This window comes from Kryptolebias marmoratus, linkage group LG22, assembly GCF_001649575.2.
Source record: "Kryptolebias marmoratus isolate JLee-2015 linkage group LG22, ASM164957v2, whole genome shotgun sequence".
NCBI lineage: Eukaryota > Metazoa > Chordata > Actinopteri > Cyprinodontiformes > Rivulidae > Kryptolebias > Kryptolebias marmoratus.
The window spans coordinates 24,425,623-24,449,923 of record NC_051451.1 but is presented as its reverse complement, the minus strand read 5'-3'; the positions used below and the strand labels follow the sequence as shown (position 1 = coordinate 24,449,923).

Genomic DNA, 24,301 nt, shown 5'->3' with positions numbered 1-24,301 from the left:
ATATCTTATCAGAACAGACACTGAAGTATTCAAGTATAGCCTGACACATAGATGTGCGAACTTTAGTTTCTATTAGGTTAAAATTAATAAGTGTGAAGTGGTGAATTTATCAGTAAAAGGTTGTTAAAACTTATTGATTTCGTGTGAAAACTGGTGCAAACAGGGTTTATATTATCTTTAAGTAAATTTTAGGTATATATATTTTAGGGAATGCAGTGATTCCTAAAAGCGTGCTTTTATTGTGGAAAGCCGTGCCGGAGAACTTTTTTGTGACTTTCACAATAACAGCAGGTCGCTTTTCTCTGTCGAGACTTTAGGTAAAACCTCAAACATATTTTTGAACGGACTTCGTAAAATAACGAGTTCTGTCTCATATAGCTGTTAGCTATTCAAAATACGACATTTGTCGTTTTTGTGTTTCGAGATGAATGAGCAACTCTTTGATTTTGAAAGCGTCACACCGGAAGTGCAGCCGTTTGTGGGGAAAAAAAAGAAGAGTGGTGTTTGTCAGCTGACCAGAAATGCAGTTTGTTGAGAAATGGACTTTTGGGTTAAGTCGACTTTCCTACAAAACAGAAAAGCAACAACACCGCCGTCTTTAGTGATGAGGTATGATTTTTGTTTTTATTGTATTTGATTAAAAAACAGCAACATTTGACGCGGGTCGAATCGGTTTGCTAGGTTTGTAGTCTGAAGTTGGAGCTCTTCTTTAGCTGATTAAAACTTTGCCAAACAATTTAAGTTAATTAAATGCACATTGTGCTCTGGAGAGTTAAAACTCGGATAAAAGGCGCTTGAAACACATTTACTGTAGCTTTTTGGAGTCAAATATTTACCGAAATATCATAATTGTTCTCGGGTAATCCTAATGTGAATACTAGTTCCTCATTGGTGACACACTAAGGTTGCAAAATCAGCTTTTTTCTTGTTAGCTTCTTCAAAAATTCAAAGTGAAGACCAGTTTATTTGGGTAATGAAACCTTTCTTTACTTGTCTGTGTCACATTGGAGCATTTTCTTATTTTAGAACTGCGTCTTTCACGAGGTATTGCTGACATTTTCCACGTGAGAATTACAAAACATGTTGGATTGTTAGGAGGGATGAGGCTCCAAGTGCTGTTTAAAGTCTGATGAGTCAGTCAGTCTCCTGCCTGAAGACACAAGACCTACAAAATGCAGAATTGCATTATTTCAGTGCCCCAGTCAGCATTTTTATGTTGGAAAAAACTCTGAATGACACCAAATATTCATGGCCAACTTGGTTAAATTTGGTCTTGAAGTTTATATTCATGTTTAGCCAAAGTTTCACCAGATTTGTCTTTGATAAATACACAATTTGTGGGACTCACACTGGCAGTTCATTTTACCTTTAAAAGCTTTTTGGCACATGACTGAGCTAAACCAGTTTGTCAGATATATCCTGTCCTGCACCACCAACAATCTTCCTTTTTTTTTTCTTAGTTCAAGATCTACACAAGCACATTCTTCTCATCTGGAATGACCATTGCATCTAAAATATAATTTGCACTGAGAGAGACGTATTGGTGTAGATTCTCAGTCAACCTAAAAGTTTAAATACTGTTTTGTAGACGCTTTGGTCAGCTTTTTAAATTCAGAACTAGAGGGTATGGAGTGGTTTAAATTGCACGAAAAACTCTGTTTATGCAGCTAAATTCACGTTCAGTTGAGACCTGAGGGCTTTTAGGGTCATTGTTTGTCTGATCTACAACAGAGATGTTTTGGTCACCTGCATGAAGGTGTGAACGACTGCGTATCGTGTCTGATATCCTGTTTACATGGGATCAATATCCTGGAAATATTAGAGATTTTCCAAAGTTCTGTGCCTTTTGAATCCGCTGTAGTTTCTATGACAGGTCACTAGCTGGTGCTGACACCAGCCTCTATATCCAAAATGTTGAATTCATTGATATTTGTTTGGACCAAGAGTGAGGCCGGGTTGCTGCTACACATTGAAAAGAATAATCGGAGGGTTGCTGGTTCGAACCCCCCGCTCCGACTGTCTCAGCCGTTGTGTCCTTGGGCAAGACACTTCACCTGCCTTGCCTACTGGTGGTGGTCAGAGGGCTCGGTGGCGCCGGTGTGATGGCAGCCTCACTTCTGTCAGCCCGCCCCAGGGCAGCTGTGGCTACAATGTAGCTCACCACCATCAGTGTGTGAATGTGTGGATGAATGGGTGAATGATTGTAGTGTAAAGTGCTTTGGGGTCTTTGGACTAGATAAAGCGCTATATAAGTGCAAGCCATTTACCATTACCATTTACCAATAAACCGCACAAACGGCATTCTTTTATCTGGCATTCAACACAGTAGTTTCTTTTTCACGTAAATCTCATCTTTATTGCAATGACATTATTATTGTAGGAGCTTTTTTATCGATGTGTTTTCCATCTCTTCCACAGCTTCCTGTTGGATTTGTTCAGCTTGTTCTTCGCGTCAATGGCCTTCTCCTCAGTCCTTACTTTGTGAGCGTCCTGGATCCTTTCTGTGAAAATGGAAAGCGTAAAACCAGTGCAGCCCAGCGTGAACTCATCCTATCTGCCAAATTTGCATGATGAGCAAAGCGCAACTGAGGATGAGGAGGGTGAAAACCACAGCCCGTCTGAGTCTCTTCTTCCCAAACACACCTCCACACCGCTGGCCGTGCGCTACAGCCCCGAGGACTCGTACAATCTGGTCTACATCATCTTTTTTCTGATGGGCATCGGCTCCCTGCTGCCCTGGAACTTCTTTATAACAGCCAGGGACTACTGGATCTACAAACTTAGCAACAGCAGTGACCACAGTGGTCAGCAACATTCAGACATCAGTGTGAGTAACAGCACGCTCCATTTAGATTTGACTTTTGATTCCGTTGAGAGGAAACATGTTCATACAAACATAGTTCTTCTCTCTCCTTTCACTTCCGCAGTTTGTGTGTAACAATATTTGATTGTGTGCTCTTTTACTCAAATGAATACTTTTTTGTTTTTGTTTTCTCCACACAGGACAACTTTGAAAGTTATCTGTCTGTTGCCTCCACAGTTCCCTCAGTGCTGTGTCTAATACTCAACTATTTTCTTGTTAACAGGTAGAAACCCCCCTTATTCACACATGTTTGAACACACATTGTTTTTTGACTTGGTCCAACAAGCAGAAACATCCATTTAGATATTCTAATAATTCAGCTGGTCTTTATTAAACTCCAACCTAATTCCAGCACATTTCTGTGTGTTTGTTGGCAGGTTGTCGGCAGACGTTAGAATCCTCTCGTCTCTTGTTGTGATCCTGTTGGTGTTTTTGGTGACCACAGTGTTTGTGAAAGTGGATTTGTCAGAACACAATATGGGGTTCTTTATCGGTACTCTTGCCAGTGTGGTTATCATCAGCGGAGCCTCCAACATCTTCTATGGCAGTGTGTTCGGGATCAGTGGCTATTTCCCCATGAAGATCTCTCAGGCTCTTATATCAGGTAAAACCATCCTGCTGCTCACAAATAGTCCCCTCTTGTCTAAGTCTGGCTTCCACAACTTTCTCCCAGATCTTCATCGTGTGGCTCATCTTAATTCCCCTGTAGTTTCTACAACTCTGTACATCACCCTTCTTCTTAAAGATTGGCATCGACACACTTCTCCTCCAGTCCTCAGGGATTTTTCTCACTATCAAAAATGCCACTGAGTAATCAAGTCCAAAACCTCACTGCCATCTCTCCTAGACCTTTCCATCCCTCCACTGGTGTCATCAGGTCCAGCTGCCTTCCCCTTCATCCTCCGCAAAGCTTTCTGAACTTCATCCTCACTAATCTTTTCCACTTCCTGCTCCACAGTTTCTATGACCTCTACTCTTCTTTCCCTTTCTTTCTCTTCATTCTTTAGCTCCTCAGAGTACTCCTTCCATCTTCCCATCACACTCTCCTCGCTTGTTGGAACATTACAGCTTCTATCTTTAAAGGGGACCAATTGTGCAAAATTCACTTTTTCTGTTTTTGTACTTCCATTTGGGTATCTGCTGCTTCTAGAAACAGTTCAAGCACAAATAAAACCCACCCAGCCATTTTTTACCAGTAAGTAAATGTCTTCTGGTGTCTGCAAAACAACCTGTTTTGAAATCCTCGGGTTTGTTGCATCAAGTGACAAGTGGCCATAAGCAAAGTCTGCTTGCTCCCTTTCACCTAAGGTGCAATAGAGTCTGGGAGACTGGTTCCAGATCCCATGCTATGCATCATGGTGATTGCAGCTATATTTAGCTGGCATCTCTTAACTGCTTGTACAAGCTTAGGCTCCTTATCCACCAGTCAAATGATGTTTCTTGTCCCAAAAGCCCGTTTTAATGGCCGGGGATCTAACCGCCAGGATCTCTGCCTCAGGCCACTAAATTAACTGGTCCCTCAAGGCACCCTGTGCAGGTGGGGGGTCCACAGGAGGGCTTCTTGTTCAGTCTGCCTGTGGGCAAAGGCCCATCCACCAAATGCTTGCCGACAAGCCTCTCCCCCCAGGCCTAACTCCAGAGCATCCAGAGTGTCCCTGGTTTGGGAGAAGCATCACAGTCCTTGGATCTTGTGGTCACAATAAGAACTATTGATTTGTTTTCTTTCTTTAGGTCAGGCCATGGGAGGGACATTGAGTGCAGTGGCGTCAATTGTGAGCCTATCTGTGGTTAAGGATGTAACGGACAACGCGCTCGCCTATTTCCTCATAGCTGACGTCTTCATCCTGCTCTGCATCGTTTCATATCTGCTTCTGCCCAAACTGGCATATTCAAGGTCAGTAACAGCAAAAATACCTTCCCCTGCACATGCTGTGCATTGTGTAAAGATTTCCTCTCACTTTTATTAACTTGTTTTGTGTGCAGATATAAATTTTGTTTATTTAAAAATTAGTTTCATGTCAACAATGATAGAAATGGTGAAACAATCTTTTTATTCATTTGTACAACAAACACATTTGAGCTCATGTGATTCAGCCATGGTAATTATTTAGGTTCTTTGAAGGACAGCATTGTGAACATTTAGTAAATTAAAAAAAAAAAAAGGTTTAGAGAACAAGTTAACTTTTCATCTGTTCTTTTTAGGCACTACATGCTGGCAGCAGCGTGTGTCGGTCCAGGAACGATGAGCGAGGGCCAAGGTGCCGCAGCCGTTCCACCGCTGCAGCTTATCATCAAGAAGGCGTGGGTTCTTGGCCTGAGTGTCTTCTACGTCTTCTTCATCTCCATCTTGGTGTTCCCTGCCGTTTCATCAGGGATCCAGTCTGTAAACAACAGCAACAGTCCCTGGACAAACAAGTATTTTATACCTGTTACCAGTTTCTTGGTGTATAACTTCGCAGACTTCTGTGGCAGGCAGTCAACAGCCTGGGTGCAGGTCCCGGGCCCCACCAGTCGGGTCCTGCCTGTGCTGGTCCTGTGTCGCTCCTTCTTAGTGCCACTTTTCATGTTTTGCAACTACCAGCCGAGGGACCACCTGCATTCAGTGCTGTTCAACAACGACGTGTACCCCGTGGTTTTTAACTGCCTTCTGGGTCTCTCCAATGGATATCTCGGCACACTGCCGATGATCTACGGACCAAAGGTGGTACCGCGGGAGCTGGCAGAGGCAACCGGCGTGGTGATGTCATTTTTTCTCATGCTGGGATTGGCTATTGGATCTGCATTTTCTGTGCTCCTAGTGCACAGTATATGATTCTGTGTCAAACTAAAACTCGTCCAGCTGTGCAGCGGAGGACACTTTGGTCAGTCCATGTGTTGTTAGTTGTGGGGGACAGTGCAATTAAATGTCTTACTTTCACTGGACCAACTCCTGTATGCATTAATCAGTTGTTTCCAGTGACATGGAATATCATCTAAGCAGTGTAGTTCATGGACACTCTTAGAAACAAAACACGTTGGTACAATTTCTGATTCAGTTTTTTTTTTTTTTTACAAATAGATACTCAGAACAAAGTGATTAAGGTTTGGAGTATATTGGGTTAAGAGACCTGATTTTGTTTTTGGAACTCAAACTTGAATGTGCCACCTTCAAACTGTGGTAGATTAAAGCAGAAAATATTGTAAACTGTTGTTGAACGTGTGGATGAGTTGTCAGCTATAAACTAGTGTTGATAAAGATGTTTATACTTTAACAATCCCATTCTGGGAAATTGTAAATGTAAAAGATGTAGTTGAGTTTTTATTTTGACATTACCTTTCTGGCAGTATTTTCCTGCTCAGACAGCAAGTTGATTTTAAATCCAATATTTCTTTTAAAACAGACACTTTTGGGGTATTAGTATAAAAAACAATGTGATGGTTTAAGAAAAGCATACAAAAGAAGACTTATTTAAAAACAAAGTTTGCATGGTAAGATTGATCAACTAAGTCTAGACGAATGCAGCAATGACGCAGAGTAGTTTTGGAAATAACTTTAATTAGTTAAATTCACAGACCAAATGAAAGTTTGCAAAGCATTATAGAATTTGAGATTCTTTCTGTGCTTTAAAAATAATTTATAAAACACTAAGAAGAGTGCAAACAATGGGAGGTACCCTCCATATCAGCTCATAAAAACAAGAACAATGTCTACAAAATGTGTTTGTTCAAGGGTCACACACTACAAAAAAAAAAAGCCAGTTGTATCTTCCTGAAGGTCTGATCTGTTTCTAATCAGTTCATTTAAAAGGCAGTGGTGTCCAATCCTGGTCCTGGTGGGCCACCATCCTGCAGGTTTTAGATGTTTCCCTGCTCTTCAAGTTCAGCAGAAACCTGTTAATCACTCATTCAAAGCAGAGAAACATCTAAAACCTGCAGGATGGTGGCCTCACTGGAACCAGGATTGGACACCACTGATTTAAGGAAATGAACTGATTAAAAACAACATGAGGTTCGGGGTCTTGTAACCAATTACAACACAACCCACAATTTTCAAGCAACACAAAAAGTAGAAATCAACTGATGCAAAAATCAAAACAGTGGAACAGATTGCAGCTCTGGCTGCCACATATGTAATCACTCCCCAAGAGAGGAAACGCACAAGAAAAAAAAAAAAGTAGTCCCTTTCCACCGTATCATTCAAAATATCAAGGTTAATTTTAATCAAACACTGCAGCTTTTTAGCCTATTAGACAGAAATTAAGAGTGGGAAGCAGCACTACAGTATTTTTATTCATTCCTCAAGAGGTCAAGATGTGGTTGTCCTCTATACCCACACATGGCGTTTGCAGTGAGCCACAGCCTAAAAGACAGAAACAATGATTGGAATCTAAAACCTGCATTTACACAGTCATGAAGCAGAAACACTTATTTAATACATCATTAGATAAACAAGACTGATCGACTCACGTTGCACCGAGTCGCTGTTTCCATGTTCTTGCACCAGAATGCAGGTCCCCAGGAGCACTGCTCTGTTCCCAGAAGATTAGGCTTAGCTTCAGAGCACGCTCCCAGTTTCTGTCACACACACACACAGATCAGGGCTGCAGGTCAGGAATGCAAGCCGTGGGATAGGTTGAGATAAATAAACCCAACTATTTAAAAAATGTTTTCCTGCAGTTGATATACAGTAGGGAATGCCATTTTATTCAGGAATACCTGGGTTTAATGAAAAACCATCACTTACTGTGCACACAAAGTCTGGGTCAAGCATCTGGAGCAACAGTTGGACAAGCATTGGCTCATACTGTTCCACCAGCTGGTCACACTGTTGGCAGACACGAGATGTTATTATAGAGCTGATGCAAGAATATAGGTTTGTAAAGAAAAAGACTACCACACACACCTCAGTCTTGTACGCGTCAGGCAGGAAGCTGCATACTTTCTTCACAGCTTCCTCGATCTCAGCCTCTGTGGCGTTCTTCTCCAAAATGCTATCGATGTAGTTGACAGCCATTTTGCACACCTCACAGTATCCACCCGCCTTAAACTGAGGCTGGTCCAGTGCAACTGCAAGGAATTAATGTTATTAGCCATACAAGGAAATATAAATGTTGCTTTAAATAATAATGCAAACAATGTAAAAACTAGACGGCATAATCACTCTTTAAATGGTGCATTACATTTGTCTTAAGGCAAACAAAAAAATATATATCTACATATAGTATTTTCTGATCTTGTGTGAAAAGGATGCACCAACTAACCTCTTCCACTCCATCAGATTCATAGTGTTGACATGCACAACTGAAGTTAAACTTACTGAATTATTATATTTGAAGCGATAACTTACCCACATAGGTACGGCTGGCACCGTTGCAGAGCGCCAGTAATGTGCACACCGTCTTGGGGTCGGCCTGCTGCACCAGCAGCTCAATGATGGCCTGTCCGTACGATTCAATCAGGTCCTTACACTGGGCGGTCAGAGAGGAGGGCAGAACTGAGCACACGGACTCCACGGCGTGAATAATCTCCTCCTGGTGCAGGAAAGGTAAACGGGTTAGTGCCAAGCGCACCTACTGTGTGTCGGCATCAGTTGTGAGGTCCTGCGCCTACAGATGTATACTGTTACACGTCCCACCTCTGTTGTTTGATCCTCCAGCATGGACTCCACCTCTTTCATCACATACTCACAGATCGCACATGTCGGGGACTCGCGGACACGCACCATTGACTGAAACAAGAACAGATGATGTCTAATGATTGTGTACGCAGCATGATTTTTCGCACTCAGATGTGTGTGTCGTTACTGACCCTGGCTGCAGAGGACTCCACCTTGGTGGCAGGGAAAAGCCTGGCAGCAGGTACAGCTTTGGCAGCGGGGACAGTCTTGGCCTCCTGTAGCTTCAGCATGGGAACAGAATTCTTCACAGCGTCACAGAAACCAGCGAGCTCACAGATATCCTTGGGTTGCTGAGGACAGAAGCACATGATTACTTTACAATACAAAAGTCACCTGTTCTTCAGAGAACTGTCACGTGACATGCTGTGAGAGTGAAAATATGCCTGGAATCTACATGCTATTAGACAAACACTGACTTGTGAAATATGCAGATGGTTTAATGCTATAAACCAAAAAAAACACCACCTAATGTAGCAACACAAGCATCACACCACAACAGCCATGGCTTTAAAGAAACTTCTGCCTCCTTGAAGATTAGTGCATCGCTTAGCGTACTGTGGAAACTAAATAAGAACCACTAAATGTGAAGGAACTGGATACATAATTACTGTGACCCTTTTGTGTAATAATATGCATACGTTCTAGTGTTAGGTTAGTAGTCAAAATGGGAAAATAATAAAAAAAATGTTAGTTTGCTATTCACATACACCAATAGCAAGTGTTTAGTGTTAGGAATGGATACCACGAGGTGAAGGAAGAACTAAAAAAAATGAAAGAATAATATTGTCCGAACACCGCAACCTACCTGATCCTGAAGAGGAGTACATAAACACAGAGTAAGTGGGAAAAAGAGAGCAAAAATTATATGGGTGAAAAGAAAAGCAAGGAAAGGACGACACAGATCAGGAAAAATATTAAAATGGCAAGCATTTTAAAGCCATGAATAAACTGAAAATCAGCAGGTCATGGTTCAGCAACATCACAATGTACAAATGATCTCAGAGTCATTAGTACTGATGTCCAGAGCATGAGAATAAAATGTTAGAGTAGTTCTGAAGACTCACCATGGACATGAGCTGCTGAACAACAACAGCTCCATACTGATCAATATACTGCTTGCACTGCAAAGATACAAAATACAGTCAAAACAGCCCCTGCTGGGAGTTCTGTTTGAGAAGAGATGTCAGTGGGACAATCACCATGTCAGAGATGCCTTGTCCCAACAGGTCACACTGGTGCTTAAGCTTGTTCATAAGATCTTCGACAAAGGAGGAGTTGGACTTGGCTTCTGCTTGAGCATCGGTCAAGAACTTCACGCAGTCGTTGCACACATTACCGTTCTACAGGAAGAGACGATTCCAAACCAAATTATACTCAACACCACAAAGAGAACTTTATTATGTTAATGCGGGTGGAGGGCGCACCTGCTTTACAGGTTCCTGTTTTGGAGCTTCCTGCTTCAGGTTCTCCTGAGGATAAAGGAGCCCAGGGACATTGAGGAGGAAAGGGGACACTTGCAGTGAAAGGTCAGCTTTGGGAATTTCATTGGACACGAGCTCCTCCTGGGCATGGAGCTTGGCCAGGGACATCTGCTGAGACGTACACAGCCCCAAAGCGCCGCACGCAACACCTGGATCCTGCTAAAAATCATACAACACCGAGTTAACTTAGTAACCCGCAAGAGCCCTACTTTTGTTTAGAATGTCACTGTAGCAGGTGAACGTTAAAACAGAACGAAATTGAAAAAAAATCCTTGTCACAAGGTTTGATTTTGCACAATGACTACTCTGTTCTCATTTAGCACCAAACTCACTTCCCAATCAATAGCCCCCTTTCAGCTGGCTGCACTTTATTCACAGACACTTGAATTCTTTTCTCCCTCCAATTCATGCCAACAAGCAGATGGGTTATTTCCTGAACAGACTTAAAAGAAGGATTATAAATCTGAACTAAATCTGAGACAGTTTTCACTCTTCTGGGTCATTTCTCCATGGTTCCGTTTAGCACTGCTTACCAGTTCCCCAGTAATGATCCCATATATGACGGGGTAGTAGTCGTCCACCAGCTCCTTGCACTGATCAGTCAACTTTTGATCAGGGATGAGCTGACAGGCCTTCTCCAGGTACCCGAGAATCTCAGCCTGCAATCAGAGCAGTGTCCGCACATCAACCTCAAACATCTTTTTAAAACTCAAATATTTCTGGGTTTTTTTTGCCTCTTAAATCTTACCTCAGTTGCGTTGTCTTTCAGCAGCTGTTCCACCACCATCAGCACCTCTTTACACAGGTCACATGGTACAGTTTTCTACAGACACACAATTGGTTGATAAGTATGCAATTTACAGGGAGCAGATTTAAGTTTTGACCTGTCAGCAATACACGCCAACTTAGAAACACACATAATACCGACTTTAAGAAGTTGCAGAAACCATCCGTTTATAAAAATCAGCCTCACCATCTGGGGCTTGTTCCACACGTTCTGCTGGCAGTGAGGCACAGCCCCGCAGAGAGACGCCGTCTTTACATTCTGACACCAGTAGGAGGCGCCACGAGCACACTGTTCAGTGCCCAGCAGAGGAGTCGCCACAACTGCAAAAGAGACAAAAGTCTAGTTTTATACCTTTTTTTGGTGATACATCATAATCATGGAGGTTCTATTACTACTTTAAAACAAAGTAAGATGTTATAGATTTGGATTTTGTCCAGATATGAGTATGAAGTGCAATAAAAAGGTATTGTGTATTTACTATGATAACAATAAACCAATAAAAAGCATTAACAAAAGTAATTTGAGTGCAAAAAATTTGTGTTAAGCAACATCGTCCTGTCTTTATTTCCTGGTCCGACTGGATTAATTGTTAGGAAAAAAAAAAAAGGGAATTTTGCAGCTTTAGGGAAGCAAACTACTTCATGAGGAACTTATTCAGATTTCACTTTCAAGTACAGTAAGTCTCAGCAAATGTTACAGTGAAGGGAAACTGCAAAGGTCAACCTGAGGTGTGTAAGAAGGTTTAAAATGTTGTGTGGATGACAACTATCTAGATCTACTAAAACAGAATAATAGAAAAATCCATTTAAATGCGTTGCTGGGGTCATTTTCAGATTGTTTTTAATGACAGCCTTCAACTTCAAAATTGTTCTTTTGAGTTTTTTTTAACACTAGTTAAAAACTAATCCAACCACATCTTTTGTGAGTTCTGGTAATACTTCAAAAATGAAGTTGTGCAAGTCTGCTCTGTGAAGCTTCAGTTGTTGAAGGCATTGTGGGTAAATGTGTTGCAGAATTGTTTTAGGAAAAAAAAACATTATGAACTATCATTTTTAGCAGAGGCTTCTTGTGGTCTCATTTTTCTAAAACCCAAACTACATGTAAAACCATAGACCCGAACAAAGGTTTTGCATATGCAGCAGAAATTGCAGAAGTGAAATAAAAGCGTCTAAAAGAAAGGTAACCGTTTCTGCCGCTGCAATGAACATTTAGTGAAGTGAAAATAATGATGGGGAAAACAGAACAGCCGTCAGCAAGACTTCCCCTTTTAAATTATCTTCAAATCCTTTCATGGGGAAAAAGAAAAACATTTCTCCATGACTTACATCAACTAAATTTGAATTTAACTTCATCAGTTAACTCGGGCTACTAGACTAATGGTAGAGTTACCAAAGGCCTGTGGTGACACCAGATAAGAATGTGCAACACAGTCCAAGCAGCAGACAAAACCTGCTGATAAGCCTCCACAAATCCAGGCAGGGCCTTCCCACACGCCACTTGAATCACGAGTCAGACAAAATAACAAGCTGCTTTCATGAAAACATCACTGAAGGCAGTTTAGGACAGCTGTAAACCGTTTACAGGCAACAAAATAGAGTAACGACAGGTCAACCTAGTTAGTTTATGACTTCATATTTAGGGTCCTGATTTTTATTAAAGTGACAACTGTGTGAATGGTTTCCACTGTGTCAGATAACAAGAAAATCTAAAAAAGGAGCCAGACTGCACCCAAGATGAGTGAATTAACTACAGTGTCAAACAACTACTAACCAGACTGGTTCTTTTAACCCACCTATCAACAAGCTAAGTGGAAATTACTCAGCATGATTAACAAAAAGAGTCAGAGATGAAGCTGCATGCTGGAAGGTCTAAAAATAAAACACAAGCAAGAATGTCAAAGCGCAAGGAACACTTTAAATATTTTTTAAGCAGATGTTAAACTTGAGATAAGCACTGAGAACATATGACTGTTTTTTTAAGGCTTAACTTTTGCCCTGATAACAGGAAAACTGATAGCATTTATTTCCAAAAGCCACAAAACTAATCCAGATACACAGAGGCTGAAGAAATTGTCTGCATCAGTGACCCCTTTGTGTCCGAGTTGAAGATGAAAATAGGGTTAAAACAAGGCTACAAACTAAATTAAGTCTGCGTGCATGACATCAGTGTTAACTACTACAAAAAGAGAACTACAAAAGTTGAAGTGAAAGCTGCTGTTTGGTAGATTTTACCTCAGTTTTTTGGAAAAAAAACTTGTACAAAGTATGATCAACTAAAAGCACGACATGTTCTGAGTTCTAAGCAAACACCCAAGCTACAGGCAAAAACAAAACTTTAGAGAATAGAAGTCGAAACTCCCACACAATGGTGCTAGTTTCAGTTTAATTTACTAAAACAAAACCTTCATAATGGGGAGTGCGCATGCGTACAAACTATTAGCTTTTAGCTACAGATAAGGTTAATCGTTCGTAAACATCAAACGCAGACGGTCGCACATTTTATGAATAACATAGATGTTCATATTTTTTAAAATAAAATCTCATGTTTTATTTAAAAACATATAAAGTAACCCCAGACGTTAACCGGCGTTCGCCCTTTAAGTTAACTTGTTTACCGAAGCTAACCGCTGCTTGAAACGCTTCCGCGTCTCGGCGATGAAACGCACTTTATTACACAACCAGAAAAACCGTTCTAGCGGTCGAAACCGAACGGCAAAAAACACACAGAGAACACCACTAATGTTGCCCCGTGTGCCGATCTCACCTGTGGAAACTAAAAGCAGAGTTAGCAGCATGACTGCGCTGTTTCCCGTCGGTCTTCTTCGCGTCTGTAGGTGTCTGAGGTCTGAGTGGACCGCACTGCAGGCGGAGGGATCTGCTGGGGCTTTTTGATGGCTCACTGTCAGCTGACTCCCCGGAGCATGTGACTCCCTGTCAGCTTTGATTAGAGCAATTCAGTGACTTCAAAAACACATTTAAAACTGTTTTTATTCACATATTTGTTTCCCCATCAGCAGCTAGGTCAGGTGATTTTAACAGCAGAAAGGAGGCTAGTTGTATCGCGGGGGGAAAGAAAGTATTACTCCGCAGCGTTAAAGAGTGTTTATTCTCAGTGGTGTGGTGCATCACTTGCACTTTAAAGCCTATTTTCATAATACAAAGTACACATATATGTATTTTTAAATCATGTCATTTAAATTGTATTATCAAAGGACACTTACAACCCCAATTCCAAAAAATTAGCAAATCTCACTAACCTGTTTTGTTCACAATGGAACATAATAAATATATCAAATGTTGAACCTAAAAAATTGCACTTTTTTAGGGAAAAAGGGGTAGTTTTGAGTTTTATGGGTGCAAAACGTCTCAAAAAAGTAGAGACAGAAGCATCAAACGGGTGTGGCACAAATAAGAAACAGCTGGAGGAGCGTTTTGCAGCTAATCAGGTCAGTAAGAGGACTGGGTGTAAAAAGAGTGTTTTAGAGAAGTGGAATCTCCCAGAGGTAAAGATGGGCAGAGCTTCTGCAAAAAATGTATCTAAAAACAATGAAACAAGTTCAGAATAATGTTATGTTTCATACAGACGTCGTCTTCAGGGAAAGCTTTGCATATTTCAGCAGGATAATGCTAAACTGCATCCATTACAACAGCGTGGCTTCACAGTTAAAGAGTCTGGGTATAACTCAGTCAGCTTTAGATACTGAGCTAAAGTTAGTCGTGGTAATAGCTGACTCATCCTAACTCATATTCAGCACATTGTGAAATATGTTTGTTTAAAACTCCGGCATGCAAGACAGTGACGACATGAATTCCTTTAAATAGTGTTATTTTCATTTACAATCTAATCTTCATCAAACTTTCCAATCCCCCACAGCAAACCGCTGAAAACCACGATTCAAGCCACGATTTATTTATATATTTTGCATCTGAACATAAACTTATCAGTTGGGAAGTTTAGAGACATTTGGCAGTCATCAAGTGTCATCAGCTAATAAACCGTGTCTGACTGAATGAAAAGAACAGGAATTGCAACCACATGACTGTAGAGATCACATGGCCCAGAACGTCTTAAGTTAGCTTCGAAAAGAAATCACAGGAAGTTCCAAAGTAGTAAAGAAACATTTATTGTTAATATTATTATTATACATGACATTATATCAAAATTCAGGCCGACTGCTGTGGAAAAGTCATCAAGGGAAGCAACACTCTGCTGAAAACCTGTAAAACAAATGGGACAAACGTCACATGGTGTTGAGCACAAAATAAAAAAAGCTTAAAGACATTTCTGTGAACTACAGCCAGCGCACGTTTAAAGTCTGACTTTAAAGAGCAAAATGTCCAAAATCTAATCATTTTTTAAAAAAACTGTTACACACTAATCTAAGATAAATGCTGCCAAACAGCTTGTGTAAAAAAATAAAATAATTAAAAGTAGTTTTTAATGCAAGGTTTTTGTTTTAAAAATGTACTGAGATTTGGAATATGCCAAATAAAATTCTGCTAAATGTAAGAAATATTCATGTTTTTACAAGATGTCACATTTGCAAATGAAACGCAGCAGCAGAGCTGAAACAGGAAATGCTGTTTAACATTTTCTGTCCACTTATGTACTCTTACAGTGAAAAAGCTTTTCAGTAAACCTAAAAAAAACAAATCTCTGTATTAATGTGGGTCATGTGAGCTCATACAGGGGCAATTCTAAATTTATAAAACATAAAAAAAAGAAAAACCATTTGTTCAGTTTGAAAATGTAATATAAAACAAAGATTATTCACTTTCCTGGTTGAATACCAACTAAGTGAATAACCTTTGTTTTCTTGAAATTCGTCTATTGTTGTCTAATCATTTCTTCACTGAGTCAGACTTATAATAAGTTTAAATCTGGAACATTTTTAGTTTTTCTCCACAGGTGGGGCAGCGTTTAATAGTTGTTGGACTTCTGAGAAGGTATTAAGCTTGATTAAAGGATTTTTATGATTCAAGTTTCTGCAAAATGCTGATGACTGGATAAGGAAATGTTAGCGTCAGGAAGTCTGTCACCTTTACATCCACTCAGATCTAAAGCAGAGAGAACAGGTTTATCTGCATAATGTGGAAAAACTTTCATGTCTTCTTACTTGCATATTTTGAAATGGGTTTCCAAAATGTCTATGATGTTATTTTACTCCTATAGGTAATCATATTTATGGTAATGTCTGCCACGTTAACTCTGACATTAAGGTGAACTCACTTTGTTAGAAACTGAAACTTTTTTGTTAAAAACTTGATTTAAAAAATCCACACCGCTGGTGTGTTGAGCTTATAATCAATAAGCACAGTTTGTGTTGTTCCTGTTATCAGTACAAACCTTTGAGTTCAACCCTGTAACTCAAGTTAAACCCTTTAATTGATTATTCTATTATTTCATTACATCAGCAGTTTGGCCTTTTTTATTTTTGTGTGAGGCGCTAAAGCACCAGTGTGTCAGGAACTACTAGCACTTTTATCCACACTTAGGACGATGCTACAGTAACAGATTATTTTATAACGTTTGTAGACAGTAATCGTCACCTATAAATATTATAGTAAGAGTCAGTAAAATGTGTTTTTTATTTCTTCCTACCCTCCAGAAAACCCTCAGAAATATCCCAAATATTAAAGAAGCGTTTTGGTGCCCCCTACTGGACAATGTCTGTTTTACAACTTAGAAGAAAACAGATTTATAGTATTATTTTATTAAATAAGTTTAAGACACTGACTTTTTATAGTTTTCTACAATAACTCTAAAGATGCATACAATCTGCACACAAAATATTAATAGTATTTTTAGTATAAAATAGCATTATTTGCTTTTATGGTCATTAAAACATGTTTCTTAAGAGTATTTTTTCTGCAACTGATTCTTGAGCTTGACTACCGTTATTATTAATATTTATGAAGAAGGCAATAAAAGGTAGGATTGTGTAATTACCTGTCTGCACGTTCAGGTGTTTGTTTACCTCTGTGTTAGCAAAATATCCCATCAACCACTGGGCAGACTTCAATAAAACTACCATCACTGGATGTGCATCTACAAGAGTCGACCTGACTGAAGATGGCTGCTACAGCTGAACAATCTCAACAAATACAAAACTGTGCTAAAACTCAGTTAATTTTACAGATATAGATTTAAAATATTGTGTTACTCTGTTTAAAGAGTTACAATAAAGTTTGAAAATCTAACATCATTTATTTTCTCCTGATTCTAAACAGACATAAGCATGCTCCAAAATGGAGCATTTCAGCCAATCTACTCAACCCTATACCCAGTAAAATAAACATTATTTGACATTTATTTTCCTTTTTCTTCTATCTATCTTTCTATTGTGAGTTGTGAATCAGATGTAGTTTTAATTTAACGCAACTAAGGTTATTCAGATGACACTTTGGGGGTCAATCCTTACATCCAGTCACTGCTGGGGGCCACAGCAGGTACTCCGGCGGACCTGCTCGTCTTTCCTCAGCACGGTGGGCCTCACCACGTCCACATCACGGTGCAGGTGGTCCAGCAAGCCAGTGAGGATATTGGGAGCAGAATAGAAGTCGATTAGAAAGTAAGTCCCCCGGGTGTGCCTCTGATCGTGTTTGGTCATCTTGTAGGGCAGCAGCCTTTCTCCCAGGTTCTCCAGGTTCCTCACCACCGCGCCCCGCTCCATCAGAGTTTCCACGGTCCGCCGCAGAGTCGCCGCCGTCTCCGGCCGCTGCATGGCCTTCAGGATGAGGGCCAGCTCGTAGCGAGGCATGGCTTCGGGTTCAAAAAATAAAATAAAAAGGCCTCGTCGCGGAGTTTTTAAAGCAGTTAGCGCTCGGCTGTCATCATCGGTGTTCTCATTTCAAAGGCGACCTGTTATGACACGAGGGACAGGAAAGGTCTTTAGTGATGACGTATAAATCATGCGCCTTCCTGGAAAATAAAAAAGAGAAAACCGTTGATTGAAAATGCGATGTCGAATTGTTTTACATTGTTTAATTGCCTAAACAATGAAATATTTTCTTGATGTAATATTCAGATTTTGTTTTCAGTAAAATTTCCAGAAAATTAGTTAGCTTCAGATAGGACGCTCCATTTAAAGTAGTCTAGCTACAGAGGGCTCACTCCGCCCAGATTTTTACAATCGAAATAACAGGCTTTAAATTTCATAAACGTGCTGATTTTATATTCAAAACAATCGATGTGTCAAAAAATGTTTATGCAATTATTTATTATGTTTCAGTTTAAACGATTAACTTGTTTTTGAGAGCGCAAATACAAACGGAGTCAACCATCTTCTTTTTGAGACGCCTGTTTTAGTTGTCATGAAGCGCATGCGCACATCGCTGACTTCCGGTCTTTCCTCAAGGAGCGTGGTAAAAGATGGCGGAGCAAAAGTCAGTTCCGAGTGATCTTTATAAATGCGTTTATTCCTTTCTGCTGGAGAACAAGTTCACCAAGGCGGCTCAGCAGTTCCTGAAGCAGACTAAAGTCGTAAGTATTTTACGTGGAGGCTGCTGTTATTAGGCGCCATCTTCTTTTAGCTGTGCACGAGGAGGCAAAGAGTTTAGCTTAAGGAACGTGGGGCTCCGGTTAAATTAGCACGTGTAACGAACTGCACCGGCGATGTGTCAGCAGCCACCTGTTAGTGAACAAACGGTTCTTCTGTGGGTTACATCGTCTAAGAAAAAAGATTCAGGCATTTGCATTGGCTGTAGGGTTAATTTGACTTGTTAAATCACTGAATTTGTTAAACGTGAATGACTTAAATGTTTCTTAACTTGTGTTTTTCCCGCAGAAACCTCAGGATCAGAATGAAGAAAGCCTCGTCAACATCTACAACTTCTGGGTGAAGTAAGTTCCCTTCCTTCGTCTCCATCCTTCATCATTGCTTAAGTTTTACTTTAAAATCCTAGTAAAGATAGTGCTGATGTTTATTTCTTATATTTTAATGTCTTAAAGTCTTGTGCAACACTTCCCTAGAGTTTCTGAAGATTCTGTATCTGATAACTTAAATGAATGTTGTTTTTTTGTCTAGGTCTCACAACTGATCATTTTGGGATTTTTTTTTATAAAATAATGAAGTATTGTTCTCCAAACATGACAAAAACTTGATAAACAATTTAAATCGTATCTTTAGTGTGGGGTAATCTTGTCAAAAAAGCTAAACTGTCAGTGTCTAGAAGCATTGTGTGTTTGTCTTTCAGGACTGTTAGAATTGTAATATATATATATATTACATTTGTGCACAACTACTTAGCCCAAACCTTAAACCTTGTTGTACCAAAATAAAAGTAGTTTTGAAAATTTTTAGCAATAACTTCTGAATTTGTTTTGTTCAATCAGTCTTTCTGCATATGCTGGACACTTTAAGATTTATTTCTTATTTTTTACAGTTCGTTTACACTTCTTATACAGTCTCAAGCCTTTAGCATCATGTAACTTTTACTGTGATCCTTACAAATGAAAATGTATTGCCTTTGGTGATGTCATTTTCTCTGTTGGTGAGAGTGGGTGGAGGAAGTGCACGCTGTGTTCATTCAAAAGACCCCTGTGTGTAATCTGAGTAATTTGTAAGTAGTAATAGAGTTCACTTTGCTTGATTAAGGTCTCCCGAGGCCAAGAAACGAAAAGCACCTCCTAATGAGCCTGGAGCTGTCAACGGTCCAGCAGCCAAGAAAGCTAAAGCTGTTGCAGAAAGCTCCAGCAGTGAAGAGTCGAGTGACTCTGAGGGGGAGAAGGCGCCTGCAAAGGTGAGAGGAACTGCCAACGTTAAACATCCGTGCCAGGTTTCGTCATTGCTGCAAGATGTTTTAGTTTATATCCAGTTATTTAAGTGTGGTTTCTATATGTAGGCTCCTGCTAAGAAACCTCCTCCTCCTCCACCTGCTGCTGCTGCTGGCAGCACAAGGAAGAAAGACAGCAGCTCCAGCAGTGAAGAGTCCGACTCTGAAGACGAACAGCCTGCCAAAGCTGCACCAAGTAAGCCTGAAGTCAATAACATTTACCCTTATTAACTAAAATAGGTTTTGAGTGTATAAATGTAATTTAAATGTCTCATTCTAACAACAGAAGCCAGCACAGGCGTTGTCACGTCCAAAGCAGTCGTTCCCTCCAAAGCTGTAGCTCAGAAGAAGCAGGAGAGCAGCAGCAGTGAAGACAGCTCCTCAGACTCTGAAGATGAGCAGCCAGCCAAGGTAAAGAAGAAGAATCCCTTCATAACTCTGTATTTTAGCACCTGATTGTTTATTCCTGTTTCCAGTAAAATTAGGCAAAGACAACAGTATAGAATGTGTGAATCTAAACATTTATCTCTGACCTTTGATCTCATCAAGGCTCCAGCTAAACCTGCTCCAGTGAAGAAGGTTCCCGCTGCTGCTGCTGCTAAAGCTGAGTCTAGCAGTGAAGACTCTTCTTCTGAGGATGAAGCTCCACCAAGCAAGAAACCCAAACCAGGTGCGTTTTTATAAATGCTTTGTTTCAGTAGTTATGTACTTTGTAATTGATTCACATATGAGTATTCTGTGTGCATAGATGAGATGCCCATGAATTGTATTTTGCTATTTATGACCACAGATGTGTTTAGATCCTGTACAAGACGTCCGTGTTTTTTTTATGTTAAACATCGACTTCTGTCTTGTTAGGAGTGTACAGTGCAGTCCCACCTCCTGCTTCAATCCATAAGGCTCCAGCTGCCAGTAAGGCTAAAGAAGAATCTTCAGACAGCAGTGATGACAGCAGCGAGGAAGAGAAGAAAGTAGCTGGTAAGAGCGTTCCACATTTCTTATCTTGACTCGGCAACAGTTGTTTTTATTTTATGCCTAACAATATCAAAACCATTGCAGCAAAACCTGCACCCGCAAAGACAACTCCTGCAAAACCTGCTGTGTCCAAACCTGCAGCCAAGAAGCAAGAGTCCAGCTCGGAGAGTTCTGGTAACAACCCGATCCCAGTCGCTTTCCTCCCAGGTTAAAACAAAGCTGGACAATTTATATACGTCCTTCTCATAATCACAGATTCAAGCTCAGATGAAGAAGAGGCCAAAAAGCCTGCAGCCAAAGTAACAGCAGCTAAAGCAGTCCCGGGTAAACAAGTCAAAGCGAAAGCAGCACCCGCTGCAAAGGAAGACTCAGATGAAGACTCATCCAGTTCGGAGGAGGAGGAGGTGAAGAAACCTGCAACGAAGGTGACCCCTGCTAAAGCTGCTCCAGCTAAAGCTGCTGCACCAAAAAAAGCTAAGAAAGACTCTCCCTCAGAGGAGGAGGGAAAGAAGAAAGCAAAGAAACCCACAGCTAAACCTGCACATACCAAGACTGCTCCAGCTCAGAAAGACGAGTCCTCGAGCTCAGGTAAGAGACGCCAGACATCAGCTTGAGGTCATTTCTGTGAAAACTGGAATTGATGCATGTGACCCTCCTGGTATGTGGGATAAAAGCTGATCATCTTTTAAAACAACTGAATGATATTTTCTGTCCCCACTGCCTGTGATTATTGCTTTGATCTTATTGTTGGTGCAAATCTTTCTGAACAGTCGTTTCTTATCCACAATTCAGAAAGCAGCTCTGAAGATGAGGCTCCAGCAAAACCTTTGACTAAACCTGCAACACCAAAAGCACCACCTGCTGCCTCTAAAGCCCCTGCAAAGGCCGCAGAGACGAGCTCGGACTCTGAGGACTCCTCTGAGGATGAGGAGGAACCAGTGAAACCCAAACCAGCTGCTAAAGCAGCTACTGCTGCAGCGAAGCCTGCTGTAAAAGCTGCAAAGCCTGCAGCTGCAGCAGAGAGCAGCTCAGACTCCGATTCATCTTCAGAAGATGAAAAAGAGACTAAGGCCAAGCCACCTGCAGCTAAAGTAGCTACTCCAGCTCTGAAGCCTGCTGCTGCAGGAGGCAAGTCTGCTGCAGCTGAAAGCAGTTCAGACTCTGATTCATCTTCAGAAGAAGAGCAGTCAGCAAAATCCAAGCCAACAGCTGCTAAAACAGCTAAATCAACTGCAAAGCCCACTGTCCCAGCTGCAAAACCTGCAGCAGAGAGCAGCTCAGACTCTTCATCAGAAGATGAAGAACCGGTTAAAGCCAAACCTGCAGTAGTTAAAGCAGCTACACCGGCCTCAAAGTCTGCTACACCCGCTAAAACCAAGTCCAAAGCAGGAACATCTACTACACCATCTTCAAAGCCCACCACTCCTGCAGCTGCAGCAGAAAGCAGCTCTGAATCAGAGTCTTCTTCTGAAGATGAAGAACCAGTTAAAGCTAAACTCGCAGTAGTTAAAGCAGCTACACCGGCCTCAAAGTCTGCTACACCTGCTAAAACCAAGTCCAAAGCAGGAACATCTACTACACCATCTTCAAAGCCCACCACTCCTGCAGCTGCAGCAGAGAGCAGCTCTGACTCTTCTTCTGAAGATGAAGAACCAGTTGAAGCGAAACCTGCAGTAGTTAAAGCAGCTACACCGGTCTCAAAGTCTGCTACACCTGCAGGGAAACCTGCAGCAGCAGAAAGCAGCTCTGACAGCTCAGACTCTGAGGATGAAGCAGCTGCTAGTGCCAAGAAGGTAACTGCAGCTGCAGGCAAAAAGGCCAAAGAGAGCAGCTCTGAGTCCTCGGAGAGCTCTGAATCAGAGGCAGAGACTGCCCCTGCTAAGCCTGCAGCCACCAACAGTAAAGCAGCAACTCCTAAGACGGCAGCGAAGGCTGCAGCGAAGCCCGCAGCGAAGCCTGCAGAGTCTTCATCATCCAGCGAGAGCAGCTCTGAAGAAGAGGAGGCAGCCAGTCAGAGTAACAAAAAAGCCACTGCACCAGTTGTAGCAGCCAAGAAGACCCCAGCAGCTAAAAACAAGGAGAGCAGCTCCTCAGAGAGTTCCTCAGAGGAGGAAGGAAAAGCACGTAAAGCAGCCACTGCACCCACCACCCCAATGACAAGTAGGTCTAATGCACAAAAACCAAGCTGGGCTGTCTTTGGGTTAGTGAAATGTTAGCAGTGTTGTCTTTTAATATGGGCAGAAGTAAAGCTGTTTCCTCTAACTCATGCAGATGCCAATGGAAAGAGGAAACAAGATGCAGAGTCATCAGAGGAGGAAGAGACGGAAGAAAAGACACCAAAAAACAAGAAAGTCACCACGACACCGCAGACCTTCCCTAAAGCCAATAAGAAGGTAAGACTTACAGCTTGTGGCTGCAGAATGGAAGAGTTTTAAACATTTGATGGATTTCATTTTTTATTTCAGTCTTCTAATATACCTTTCCGGAGAATAGTGGAAGAGCGCGTAGAAGTGGATCCCCGTCTTGCAGATAACTCCTTTGAAGCTAAGGTGAGTCAGGATCCACTTCAGTCTCAGGTTCTGGACACGAACAAAGAAGTTTGTTTACAGATCGTCTTTTTTGTGATTCCAGTCCGGAGCGAACGGAGACTGGGGACAGAAAGCTAACCAGGTACTCAAATTCACCAAGGGCAAATCATTCCGTCACGAAAAGACGAAGAAGAAGAGGGGCAGCTACCGAGGCGGAGCCATTTCCACTACCATCAACTCAGTGAAGTTTGACAGCGACTGAGGACCCCTGAACTCTAACTGTATCTTACCTGTGATCAGGAACCACCCTGCAGCAGGGAACCCAACAGACAGTTTTCTTTGACTTCAGTTTGTAGAGGAAACCCTCTGTTTGACCTGTGACTTCAGGCAGATGTTTACAGCTGTGACCCCTGGCTGTATAGGTCGACTTTAATGTGACAGTTTAACTTATAGCCACTAGGTGGCTGCAGGACACCAAGTAACGGAGAGACATTTAAGTCCTTTTGGGTTAACGTACTTCCTCCTCAAATAAAGGTGACGTTACTTTGATTAATGTAAGTTCAGTTTTTCATTTAGCTAATTCTGAATGACAGCCATCCATCCTGTTCAACTCTGTGTTAAAAGGTTAAATTTTGTATGGATGTTGATGTTTTTCTCCTTTTTTTTGGCCACTATTAGATTTAAAAGGTTTTGGGCCTTTTTGTTCTTACCATTACATTACAACATTAAATCAAACAGAGTTTTATACTGTGTATTTATAAATTTTATTCAGTTTCAGCGTTTAGGACCACAGATTTCTTCACCATCCATCTCTGAGACTTTGATGTTGAACCTCCCTGTTCTGTTCAGTGATGACTAAGAACCAGGTTTTGTCTTTAGTTTGAATTTACTGTATAAACTTCTGTGTACCGCTGATTTTTTTTCCTTTTTTTAATTCTTTAACATTAAATAAAGTTGCTTAAATGTTTTCATGTCTTCAGTTTTTATTCCACCTGACTCAGACTGTAGTTTGTCCTCAAGGAATGTAAACATTAAATTTCACTCTGCTGACAGTTTTAATGCATTTAAACATTAAACATTACATTTGAGACCTACAATAATTTCAAGCTTGTGTGATTTATGCTACCTGGAAAATTATTTTCTAAAAAAATAAGCTATTTACCATTAAGTCACCAAGTTTAATCCTCTGCAACTTAGAAATAAAAGAGGCAAATTGAACGTTTGGTAGTGATATGTT

At 41.0% G+C, this 24,301-nt stretch overlaps 4 protein-coding genes across 6 annotated transcripts; 2 read left to right on the top strand and 2 right to left on the bottom strand.

The window, feature by feature from the left end:
• The first annotated feature begins 471 nt into the window (after positions 1–471).
• Positions 472–7,016, top strand: slc29a3 (solute carrier family 29 member 3). Its single transcript, XM_017412824.3, has 6 exons — positions 472–609; positions 2,419–2,827; positions 3,004–3,086; positions 3,241–3,467; positions 4,595–4,757; positions 5,066–7,016. Exons 2-6 carry the CDS (start codon positions 2,510–2,512, stop codon positions 5,673–5,675), a joined length of 1,401 nt encoding a protein of 466 aa, XP_017268313.1. The 5' UTR covers positions 472–609; positions 2,419–2,509; the 3' UTR covers positions 5,676–7,016.
• LOC108234005 (prosaposin) lies at positions 6,379–13,704 on the bottom strand. Of its 2 annotated transcripts, XM_017412816.3 has the most exons (15): positions 13,551–13,704; positions 10,974–11,107; positions 10,749–10,823; positions 10,534–10,659; positions 9,944–10,159; positions 9,719–9,859; positions 9,584–9,640; positions 9,325–9,330; positions 8,651–8,809; positions 8,478–8,570; positions 8,190–8,373; positions 7,746–7,909; positions 7,587–7,667; positions 7,310–7,417; positions 6,379–7,202 (listed from the first exon to the last, which is right to left on the bottom strand). In XM_017412816.3, exons 1-15 carry the CDS (start codon positions 13,579–13,581, stop codon positions 7,167–7,169), a joined length of 1,611 nt encoding a protein of 536 aa, XP_017268305.1. In that variant the 5' UTR covers positions 13,582–13,704; the 3' UTR covers positions 6,379–7,166. The 2 variants fall into 2 exon arrangements, with proteins under 2 accessions (XP_017268305.1, XP_017268306.1); XM_017412817.3 differs by lacking the exon at positions 9,325–9,330.
• Positions 13,705–14,893: 1,189 nt separating this feature from the next.
• mrps6 (mitochondrial ribosomal protein S6) lies at positions 14,894–17,808 on the bottom strand. The gene is made up of 2 exons (XM_017412833.3): positions 17,209–17,808; positions 14,894–15,004 (listed from the first exon to the last, which is right to left on the bottom strand). Exon 1 carries the CDS (start codon positions 17,545–17,547, stop codon positions 17,215–17,217), a length of 333 nt encoding a protein of 110 aa, XP_017268322.1. The 5' UTR covers positions 17,548–17,808; the 3' UTR covers positions 14,894–15,004; positions 17,209–17,214.
• Positions 17,809–18,132: 324 nt separating this feature from the next.
• Positions 18,133–24,031, top strand: nolc1 (nucleolar and coiled-body phosphoprotein 1). Of its 2 annotated transcripts, none has more exons than XM_017412798.3 (13): positions 18,133–18,269; positions 18,574–18,629; positions 19,384–19,528; positions 19,631–19,757; positions 19,848–19,972; positions 20,111–20,231; positions 20,420–20,539; positions 20,621–20,710; positions 20,792–21,124; positions 21,329–22,696; positions 22,808–22,929; positions 23,002–23,085; positions 23,168–24,031. In XM_017412798.3, exons 1-13 carry the CDS (start codon positions 18,159–18,161, stop codon positions 23,324–23,326), a joined length of 2,961 nt encoding a protein of 986 aa, XP_017268287.1. In that variant the 5' UTR covers positions 18,133–18,158; the 3' UTR covers positions 23,327–24,031. The 2 variants fall into 2 exon arrangements, with proteins under 2 accessions (XP_017268287.1, XP_017268289.1); XM_017412800.3 differs by having other exon boundaries at positions 23,030–23,085; positions 23,168–23,309.
• The last annotated feature ends 270 nt before the right edge of the window (positions 24,032–24,301 follow it).

Coding starts and splice junctions, on each gene's coding strand:
- slc29a3 (XM_017412824.3), top strand. CDS start 2,510: ATGGAAAGCGTAAAACCAGTGCAGCCCAGCGTGAACTCATCCTATCTG. Junction 3,087..3,240: donor AACTATTTTCTTGTTAACAG/GTAGAAACCCCC, acceptor GTTTGTTGGCAG/GTTGTCGGCAGACGTTAGAA. Junction 4,758..5,065: donor CCCAAACTGGCATATTCAAG/GTCAGTAACAGC, acceptor TGTTCTTTTTAG/GCACTACATGCTGGCAGCAG.
- LOC108234005 (XM_017412816.3), bottom strand. CDS start 13,581: ATGCTGCTAACTCTGCTTTTAGTTTCCACAG. Junction 10,160..10,533: donor GGATCATTACTGGGGAACTG/GTAAGCAGTGCT, acceptor TATGATTTTTAG/CAGGATCCAGGTGTTGCGTG. Junction 7,668..7,745: donor CTGACGCGTACAAGACTGAG/GTGTGTGTGGTA, acceptor GTCTGCCAACAG/TGTGACCAGCTGGTGGAACA.
- mrps6 (XM_017412833.3), bottom strand. CDS start 17,547: ATGCCTCGCTACGAGCTGGCCCTCATCCTGAAGGCCATGCAGCGGCCG.
- nolc1 (XM_017412798.3), top strand. CDS start 18,159: ATGGCGGAGCAAAAGTCAGTTCCGAGTGATCTTTATAAATGCGTTTAT. Junction 20,232..20,419: donor AAGCAAGAAACCCAAACCAG/GTGCGTTTTTAT, acceptor CTGTCTTGTTAG/GAGTGTACAGTGCAGTCCCA. Junction 22,697..22,807: donor ACCCACCACCCCAATGACAA/GTAGGTCTAATG, acceptor TAACTCATGCAG/ATGCCAATGGAAAGAGGAAA.